The sequence below is a fragment of the Pholis gunnellus genome, assembly GCF_910591455.1.
Source record: "Pholis gunnellus genome assembly, chromosome: 7".
In the NCBI taxonomy this organism is placed as follows: domain Eukaryota; kingdom Metazoa; phylum Chordata; class Actinopteri; order Perciformes; family Pholidae; genus Pholis; species Pholis gunnellus.
In genome coordinates, this window is record NC_136533.1 from 10,262,176 (window position 1) to 10,273,390 (window position 11,215).

Genomic DNA, 11,215 nt, shown 5'->3' on the forward strand with positions numbered 1-11,215 from the left:
AGGTCATTTTGCTCCTGACTGAAATTTCAACATTTAAAAATCTTTGAAAATGAATTCTATATATTCTTTCAAAAAAATAAAATCAAAAGGATTTCACATTCAATTTTCCATTCAATTTATTTTTGTCTAGCCCAAAATCACAAATTACAAATTTGCCTCAGAGGGCTTTACAATACACACACATACGGCATCCTCTGTCCCAGAACCCTCACTGAAACAAAGGCCTTCAGATGTTCTAAACCCATGAACATCATGTAAACATAAGACAAAAAGAACATAAGAGTCCATGACGTTTATGTTTTCTTATAAGACATAAGCATAAAACACATATGGCATTGTCTAGTGTCACTGTACCTTTAACCAAACAAAAAAGAAAACATCAACAGAGGCAATATGGACCATTTCAAGGCTGAAGCATTTGCTTTGGCAGGCATTAAATACTGTGAGGCTGTGAGAAAAACTCAGAACAATCAATAGTTTACTACGGAGCTCAGCTGCACTGATACATTGCTGCCTGCCGTAGCGTCACGGCATCCCTCTAACAGAACCAATGTGATAGCCTATCAGTCATGAACAGGGTGTTAAAATGGCTGCAGTAGTTTGATAGCCTAACGTTAAAAGGGTAACTTTGTCATGCTGGCTTTATTGCACAAACAGGACTTTTCGGGAGGAAATTCGATTTAGTAGGGTATTTTAGATTTGGGGCAAAACATATATACAGAACACAGTATTATTAGTTTTGAAAAAACAACAATTTCTTACTTAAAATAATATATTTTTCTCTGAATTTCTCTCCCTTATCACCTTGTTTTCATTTATTAATTTGAATGCATGGTTTCTTTATTTACTTAGTTAACTTAAGAGCCCTGATGTGCGCCTGTCATCACCTGCATCATTTTACTGTTGTTTTTGACTGCTTTTATATGCAAAATGGAAGACAATTGAACAGGAAGCATGATATTATTATTGTTTATGTGGTAAACCTGCACCAATAGGAAGCCATCATACAATATAGTCTCCTTATCACTTTGCCTTAGGTCTTCAATTGCACAGTATCAACCAAACCGAGATCTTATCGTGGTTTATCTGCAAGGACATGCTCTCATCTCAATGTCAACCACACAGAGTTACAAACCAGCAGACCTCCATCCGGGCTCTGAAACCCACAAGAGGGATTCCCTGTGCTGCTCGTGTTGTTGCCATGTGAGCAGACACTGAAGCGACTGCAGTGATCTGGTCAGTCTTCAACGGGTCACAATAACACGGGTTGCGGTTTGGTCTGTGGTCCTACTTTTGTGTATCAATCTCTGTTTGCGCTGGTATTCTGGGGAGTAGTCTGGCATCTGTCATAGATGCAAATACCATCTGCTTTCTTGCCGCTCAGCATGCCTCTCCTCCCACTGCTCTGATGTTTATCGAGGGCTGGTGGCAGGGCTGTGCGTGCCAACCCCCATAACGTGTCATTGAACTGCGAGGCAAATGCACTTCTTCCACTGGGCCGATAAATAAATAAGTAAGCAGCTCTTATAAGGTCGGTCCATTTAAATTTGATCTCCTCTATTCCTGCCTGTTAGTTTAAAGATGTAGGTCAGATGACAGAGCTGCAGAGAAACCAAGGTTTTTAGAGAGATGAAATACTGCCACCTTGTGGGTAAAAAGATGATTGACTGAGTAGTCAGCACTCTGCCCCAAGAACCACATACTGTTTGTGCATTATTCACCTCAACCAATGCATGCAAATATAAAATCAGGAACTATGTTTGACAAGATTCAGGTCTTCCAGCCTCCAAAGAAAATGGCTTACACAACATCTTTGCATCAAAAGCTAAACAATAATTTTGAACAGTCAAAACATGTCAAATCTAAATTTGTGCTGCAACATGCATTCAATTTTAGGAAGCTATGTTAGTTTTCAGCTTTTTTGTCTGTCAACAATGAGAATACAACTGCTAAATGAGTGCAGTTTGATCATAATGGTAATAGGCTACTTAAACAAATACTAAAATTAGATATTTCAGTCAGAGAAGAGGTCATGTGAAGGGAGATAAATAATCACATTCGGAAGCAATCAAAGCTGTACTTTCCCTGATAATCAACATATCTGTCGTCACACAAGTGGGCTCAATATTCACCGAATCAAAGAACTCTGCTCCTGATGAAGAGGCTCCTGAATGGCAAAGAACTAACGTCTCTCAGTTGTTACAACGTTATTTCAAAAGTTCAGCGCACACAGTTTAGCTGATGGTCTATATTCCTCCTCTTCATTCTAAAGTCAACCCTCAACAAACTATTTTCACTATAAATTATTCCATCAATTATTTCTTTTAGAAAATCAATGAAGAAATTAGTCAGAAAACTGAAAATGGTAAAAAAAAAAAATGCAAATAACATTTTCCCATAATCCAAGTTGAAATCTTCAAATTACTAAAACTCAAAGAAATTGAATTCAAAAGAAAGACGAGCAGTGGATCCTCACATTTGAGAAGCTGGAGCCGGAGAACATTTGGTGCTTTTGCTCGATAAAGGGCCTTAATGATAAATTGATAACCACAATCTTTGCCAATTTAATTTAACTAATTGAGTAATGGATTGATCCTAAATTCAACATGGTCCATATTCATTAAGGAATCAGCTTAAATACTCAGTGTTACCCTCAAACTTTATATACATATTAGGTGTGCAGAAATATCCGTAACAAGTGTGGGCAGATCTCAGATGGATGCACTGCATTTAAAAGCCTTAATGCAGTGCAGCTGGCAAACTCACCGGAGAGTTGGTCGCTGTCCGTCTCGGTGTCTCCAGAGGGGAAGCTGTTGGCCAGCGAGGAGCTCCAGGACACCGAGTGGCTGATGGCGGTGGGATTGACAGGAACATGCCTCTCCAGCAGAGGCAGGAACATACAGTTGTCCTGGTGACATGATCCTGCAAAAACACACACACACACAACGTGATCAAAGTGTGAGTCTACAGTGCTCATATCATGTTATTAAAGTATCTTTATTGTTGCTTTTATCTTGAAGAGCATCCTGTGATAAACTCACACCGTGATACCAGTTTCTCAAGTTATCAGAGGGAAAATGAATTAGCTTGTTTCAGTCAAATGTGGAGGTGATCACAGCAGACCAGCTCCCTACTTAAGCCCTCTCGTGTTACTGCACTCATACATTTTTAACACATCTTGAAAATTCTCCTTTACCGTCTGACACTTGACACTAATGGGGAACAATAAGGCCTCTGGCTTTAGCCAACCGTGCAACTCATCTGATCAGGTTAGATTTTGTTTTTATTGAAAACAGAAATGTGTGACAACAAGTACAGACTAACCAGACACTGTTGAGGGATACCTTTTAAGGATTTCAGGAATAAACAATTATCTAAACTGCAGTTTTATTAACATGAGGTTTATTTTCCAGCTTCAGCTTTTTTCCATGCGAGAAATTGCGAAGAAACTGAAAATTGACACGAAATTGTCTGGGTGACCCCAAACTTTTGAACGGTAGTGTATACTTAAGTCATTTTCTGTCCTCCATACTTGGAACGCATGCGAATGGAAAAAGATCCAGACCTGGAAAAATCCATTAACATGGCAAGGCAATCAGAAGAGATCAAAAAGCAGCAACACACACCGAGTGATTCCAGTGGTATAAAACAGATTCATTGATTTTTTGATTAATTTTACTCGCTTTCTGTTGGACAAGTAATAATTTGGGCACTCTGGTTTCTACCTACTGGCCAATCCTATTATCATTTGATTTTTGAGCATATTGTGCCTGTATGATGTGATGATTATGTATTTACTTTGTAGAGTGATGCAGGTGTGTCTACATACAGTGTATGTGTGTTTATGTACATATATGACGTCTGGCACAGTGAAATGAGGTGACCTTTTTTATTTATTTATTTTTCTGTTCTTCGAGGTGGGTGTACCAGTGGGTGGGACAGGTTTGTTGTTTGTTTGTGTATGTTAACAAAAAGCTGAAAAACAATGGAAATATTAGTCAAAGTACATGCTTACTGTAATGTATTCTGTGTCTGCCAATATTTCCACATTCTAAAATAATTTTCTTCGCGGTCTACGTGGGCCGTGACCTTTGAGGACTGCGTAGTGCGGTCTACGAAATGAGATGGCCTACGCTACAGAGGACTTCCTGTTTGCATTAACAGGATTATATATAAATATATATATATTTTGAGCTCATTTTCAAACACGACAAACTGTCAACCTACACAATTGGAAATGCTTCTCTAACAATGTGGATGTTTAGAAGGGAAATAATCAGCACAATAAGAAAAGAAATGGCTAAATGCACATTATAGATTCATATTTACTCTTTTTGCATAAAGCATTGAGCCATTGTTTCGCAGTAATTGCATTATTATATAATGTGGAGGCTACCATTGTGAATCTTAAATAGGTCACTGCCTAGATTAACCAAGTTGGCATACAATAATGCATTTTAAATTTGTTTACAATGGAAAAATAACATCTACAGTCAGTCTGTGCTCCCTCCCTCATGTATGCATGAGGTACCATTACGACGGGGAGGAAGGGCCGCGGGCTGCACACAGAGTCCAAACAACATGACTCACCAACATTCAGAAGTACTTTACATCTCAGAAATGATTATTATTCCACAGGTTCAACAGCAACATATCTCTTCAGCATCGCTTCTCAATGGAGCCCATAAAAAAACAACAATCTGGTGTATATATGGAAAGTTATTGAAAGGCTTGATTTTCAATGTGCACGGTTTCCTTTGTGACTGTGTACCAGAGGACTGTGTAACACAAGCATGCAAGAATGGAGCGTGTAACAGTTGAAAAGACCATTAACAGCGATTATTACACGTCAATAGTGACAGGGAAACGTCTTTGTTTAGGTTACAAGAGCCCTGAACAGCTGGTCAGAAAAAAAAAAAACTTTCCCTAGAAGTGCTTAGTCCATTACAGACGTGTGGTCTGAGTGCAGTAATATACTGTCCAGAGGACTTCAAAATTACTACTAGGTAGATCGATTGATGAGTTGGGACTTCCTGCTTGAACTTCCTGGCACATTGATTATATATTCAAACAAAACACATTTCACATATTTCCCCTCTCAAATCATCTTGGATGTATGATGAGATGTTGAGGAAAGTGTGACTCCATTAACAACGTATTTGTATAATCTATATCAGAGCATATACAATATACAAATACTGATTAATAACCATAGGAGATGGAACAATATAATCAACGTGTGTTCACAAACACTTTACAATATGGAAATATGAACAGCTGATGGACTAAATGTATTTAGTGTGAGTGCAGCCAGGTGGACATCTTCTCCAGAAACTTGTTAATTGAATAAAAAGGGCATCAGTGTTTATCACCTTATTACATATAAGCTAAAGGGGCATTTATACTGCAGTATTTCCATTACTCCAACCTGGTCTGTGTGCCTTACATCACTTAAACAGCTTATGTTAGTCAGCACCGATCACTCAAGGCCACATAAATGTCTCCATAAAATCAAAACACACCTGTCTCCTTCGCCAATTCATTGTGTGAAGAATAACATGTTCTTTCAGGTGAACAAAATGTTGAGCAAACATTACAGCCTTCGAATACAATTCTAATAATAGCCTTGACTGTAAAGCAGCAGGCAGAAAAGGATCATGAGAGCTTTTGGTTATCAGAACTGTTTAGACAGAATCTTCTTCAGCTAGAAAGTGAATATTACTTTTCTAAAAGAAGTCTCTAATGTTATACACAACTTATTTTCAGCTGTGAATTCTTTTATTTAGATTAATACATTGTAAGAAAGTAGAAGGAGAAATACCATTAAACAAAGCTCACTACAAATTAGTTTTTAAAATTAGGATTTTCACTATTTTCTTCCCAGAGAGTTCCCACACAACTCTTCCATTAGTCCAAAGGGAAAGCACTCCGTTTAAGAGTTGACATCTCTGCTTTGTGTACATTAGTCACAACTGAAGATTGAGCCAAACACATGGGGTAAGGAGGCACAAACTAAAGGATCTGAACCAGTTTCAAATGCCTGATGATTTATACTATGGCAAACACTTGACCATGCAGCTTCTAGCAGAGCCACGTCACAATATGCTCCCATGCCCCCTCTCAGAGTCTCTGTATCCACATGGCTCTACACAGATGAAAACACTTTAGCTATCCGGACATAACCACAGTTTTGCAATTTTCATCATTGCCTGGGGCAGTGATGATTTAGAACAGCTAATAAAAGCCACAGCATCCATGCATTAGATAGCTCATTAGACTGAATGATGCTGGATTTCCCTTGAACAGTCACGCTCTTATTCCTTCAGTCTGTGGCGGACCACAGATGTTTCAGCACAAGAATACAATGTGCTTTCCTGACCTGTCACTGATCAAATAAAAGACACACACCCAAAAGACACATACATTGCAATGTACTTATGACCAATTAATCTATTTCTCATTTATGGGATTGACACTTCATAAATAAATAAAACCATCATGATGATGATGGTGAATTCTTCTGCACTCTTACACATGTAGATTTTACTGTATAATGAATAGCCTGTAAATATAATGGTCAACTGCTAAACAAGACTGTTCTCTTTCTATCTCTGTTGTCTTTTGAATAAGTTGCCTGCATACACACTTGATAAAAAAACCCATTAAACAACAATTGTAGTAAGAAAAAAGTACACCCTAATAACAAATCAAATTCTGTATTAAGTTGGTATTTGAAACCTACCTGAGGAGCTGCTAAGAGCCTGTGACACCTTGACTTCCATTGCATGAACGCCTTCAGTGCAAGTCCCTCTTCAGAAAGTTTCTGAATGACAACTTGTAGCCTGAAAAAGCTGTGCAACCTCATGAACCTGCCATTGCCACAGTGCAGCACTTACAGCTGTGAAGTAGCCCGGGCGCAGCAGCGAAGATGGATGGGTGGAGTTTAACATGTTGACGGGTTAAGCGCGGTACAACATTAAAACTCTCAGGTTTATTGATTGTAGAGTAGAGACGGAACTGCTGATTCACCACATGGAGCTCTCATTAGTCTACACTTTACGTGATTGAGAACATAACCAGGAGAGCGCAGAGCCAGGTTTGCTTTGAATTTAATGGCTTACTTTGGCAAAAATCTGCTACCATGAAGGCTAATTAGCATACACTTCAGAATCAGTTATTTTTGTATTGTAGCTAATGTTGTCGGGTGGAAGTCCCATATTCACTTTTCTCTCCTTACTTTTGATTTAGCCTAGTATAGCAATTATGGGAAACCAGGAAATGTCTCTAACCGGCTATATTCTGATCCCCTCTGCATGTATTGTTCTAGTCGTGAGTAAATTACAAACCAACCATCAGAATGTAGCAATGGATGCATTGTATTGTCATTGTCACGTTTGATTTGTCCTTCGCCACCAGGTGGTGCTGTTGGACCAACTAACAGAGGACCGGCTTTAAGCGTCACTGATCACACTGAGCTACGTTCAAAATCCCACAATGAACACATTTTAACGCAAAAGGTTAACTAATGCGTTTTGTAAATATGACCACTGCACAACTCATTACGATGCATTAAGTATTAAAAACAGTAGAAGTCTCGTTATGTTTTAATCCCTGACATGAAAGTAAACGCTAGGTTAGCTGTGTTTGTGTTTATAGCATGCTAGCAGAAAACTGTGTGCGAGTTCTTGAACACACCCTTGTTGCAGATTCGTCAGCCAGCTGAACTGAGACCAAAACAAACTCAGAGGGATAAATATTTGGCTTTGACGCCTGACTTTCAAACAAGATATTTTCCAAATGCCGATGCGGTTAAACAAGAGGTGCGAGGAGACATAATTAATTAGGTGGCTTGGAGAAGTAACAGGGCTTGCAGTGGTAGTTTATGCTAGCCGTTAGCTAGCATGCTAACGTTACCGTGAGCTAATAGAAGCCGCTAGCTAACGGTAACGGTTATTATGCCGGTCGACCCAACATCAGCCGCTTGGAGTAGAAGCTTTTGCCTCAGTTGCCTTAACAATCAGCCCAGCAATCTGAAACTGGCTCACCAGCTAGCCAGGTAGCGTTAGCTGCTTAAGTTAAATCGACACAGTGATAACTCTTCTTCCACGTTGCCTTTTTTTACTGCCTGGAATAACAAACTCCAGGATGGGGATGTGCTTACCGTGCCTTGGTGGAGCAGCGGACGACGTTGTTGTCACTCCAGATCCAGTAAGTTAGCTGAAATTCACTAAAACTTGTATTACCAGCTGTGTCAACAGGTACACCAGAATGCCACACCTGTAACGTGACATGTGACGCAAATTAATTGAACTTAACGCTTCGTGGATGTGATTCATCACCAAGGCCCTGTGGTAATGTTCAGGAGGCGTCGACCGTGTTTTAGCCTTTTGTAAACACTGGCATGTCAAGTATGCTCGAGGCCTAGCTAGCTAGCTATATACTATATGCTATATTATGCTATATGCTACTGACTACTCAAAGTTGTAGCTTACACGTTACCCATTTGTTTGTGTTTTTACAGGAGATAAGGAGACGACAGTTAGCTGAGGCCGCTGAGAAGAGACAAAAAGAGGTGGGTTAACTTACAATGTGTCTACACCACCAAGACAGGGTTTTAATACACTTCGTTGTCATATTATTAGTTATATCAAGCTAAACGTGACTCTAATACAACATATCTGCTTTAAATCATATCATTATGATAGTGGGGTCATTGTAAACTGTAATGGCGTTGAATTGTATAAACATTTCTCAGTTCAACACTTTACAATTGAACAGCAAAGCACACCACAGCCTCCAAAATATACAAAAAAAGTCAACAGTTCTCTAAAACAGTGTAATAAAAAAACTGAACAAACACAGGCTTTATTTTAGGGTTGGTCAGGCTGCATTGGTTTGAGCTTGATGTACCTAACAATCTGGTAATGTAGTGTATAATACCTTCGTAGCCTTCTATTTCATATTTGCACCCATTAGAATGGTTGATGCACATGACAGAGTGGTGAGTGGTGTTTTTATGATACAGAAAAGCCACTTGCAAACCCGTAAGAGCCATGCTAAAGTTGTGTCAAGGTAAGAAGACATGGACCAGAATGAGAACTTTTCTCGGCCAGATACATCTTTTGGATTGGCTGATCACCTACCACATGTTTCTGCTATAATTCACTATTTTCACCTTTTAATTCTCCTGACACACTGAGGATTTCACACTTTAAAGCACTGAGCGCTAACCCACAGCCACGTTTCAGTTTGCTGCTCCATCGTTCATCTATTTGGCAGCTGAATGCCCCTTTGCTACATGTGATTGAACTTGTGCTTTTATTTAGTTAGTATTTTTAACATATCAACAAGATAAAAACACAGCTTTAATGAAGATATGACCTTTTTATATAAACACGACTAAAACACTTTTTAATGAAGCCATTGCCTGTATATAAAAACACTTTGTTAATGAAGCCAGTGTCCGTTGGTGCTTGATATATTCCGCTCTTTTTCAGACAACATACAGGGGCGTTAAAAATCCAGAAGCTGTCGAGAGGAAAAAGAAAAAACAGGAAGAGATTGAAAAACAGGAGATGACCACCTCGGTGTCCGGTGGTGGCGGCGGGTTGAAGGTGAGTTTTTTGTCTTGAAGGATGGTCCTCAATGTCATTCATGAGGTTCATTCATATCTTTGAGCACTCTCTTTTTCTGGTGAATTTTGAGATATTATGCAACATACAGTTAAGTTATAATGTGACGGTGTTAAAAGTTTGAGACTTGTTCTGATGATTTTTCCCTCTTTGTGTTCTAGTGGCAGGTGGGCTGAAAATGAAGATGGTAACAGCTACAGTCTTGACTCAACATGAAGTATTGCGGCAAGATGACTTGAAAGATGTTTGAACTGCTTTTTTTGCCTAATTTATGATGTTATGAGACAAACGATTACAGTTTTCTTGCTTTATGCAAAACAATCTGAAGGGATTACTGAACGAACGGCAGGACTTGCCCCCTTGTTGCCAAGTTATACAAGTCGTTTTGACCTTTTGGACGAGTCAGGGAGGACACAGAACATGTGTCAGTAAGTACAGGTCCTACTGTACTAGTTTTATTTGACCTTTGATTAGACAACACAAGATAACACCAAAGAATATGATTATTCTTATCTGGTGACAGCTGTCCTCCAACACATTTCACATTTTTCACTACACTGCTTTTGGTTTTCATTGTCATGGATTTGTAAATTCACCTTGGCCACATTACTTTTTGTATGACTTCTCCAAAAGTCAGTTATGCAAATGACACATTTCACAAGTGGAACACAGTTTATGTTTACAAAACATGTAAGTGTGCTTATTGCATGATTAGAATATAGTAACACTCATTTCACTTTTATTTTATTGCGGGCTCTATTTGTTGGCAACACAAAGACTTGTGCAGACGGTGCTATAACTTGTAGGTATTTATTGAACTTGTAATGCACTTGGCCTCTCCCTGATGTGTCCTTGTTGTATAATGTGATGAGAATATGTTTGTACTCAGTGCATCGCCATTTAATCAGTAATTTGGTGATTCAGTCACGAAGTACAAACTACATACTTGACACAATATGCAGCAGCAATAGAATACTGCAGAATACTATAAAACAACACTAAGACATTTTCCAGCCAGTCAAAATGAAAATGAGGTGCAGTAGTCCTATTGCACTGTGCGCTGGTCTTTGCCTTCACTTCTTTATAGAGCCCTCTTTGTTTTTCTCTGCACAATTTTGAGTTTGTTGCATTGAATTTTAATGTTTGCAGAACATTGATGTGATGCCTGCTTAATTGAATTGAAATGATGTTTGTGAATTGCCATATTTCAAACAGAAGCTTTCGTTAAACATCTATTTGCATGCAGTTTGTCTACATTTGGTGAACAGCAGACATGCTCGCTCACACTCTTAAGTTGGGAGAGAATCATGTCACAGAAAGAAAGTGAAGGAAAAGAACAAGTGAAGTGTGTACAGTACGTAGTGAAGTATTTACTTTGGCTTTCCTAACTGAGTGCATTTCTTACAGCCTTCACTTGATCCAAAAATGCTTCCGGTGCTCTCGACATTTTGTAGAACAGGAAATCCAACCGATGTTATTTGCTACAATAAATGACATTTCTGCTACTCTTGTGGAATTTATTAAATCTCAGTGCTGGTAAGATTTGGTTGAAATGATCAGTGATATAATTGCAGCATACTATG

The 11,215-nt window shown here is 38.8% G+C and overlaps 1 protein-coding gene across 1 annotated transcript; it reads left to right on the forward strand.

Moving 5' to 3' along the window:
- The first annotated feature begins 7,715 nt into the window (after window positions 1–7,715).
- Window positions 7,716–11,131, forward strand: svip (small VCP interacting protein). Its single transcript, XM_079162880.1, has 4 exons — window positions 7,716–8,208; window positions 8,522–8,572; window positions 9,498–9,614; window positions 9,794–11,131. The coding sequence occupies exons 1-4, from the start codon at window positions 8,146–8,148 to the stop codon at window positions 9,806–9,808; spliced, it is 246 nt and encodes an 81-aa protein (XP_079019006.1). The 5' UTR covers window positions 7,716–8,145; the 3' UTR covers window positions 9,809–11,131.
- The last annotated feature ends 84 nt before the right edge of the window (window positions 11,132–11,215 follow it).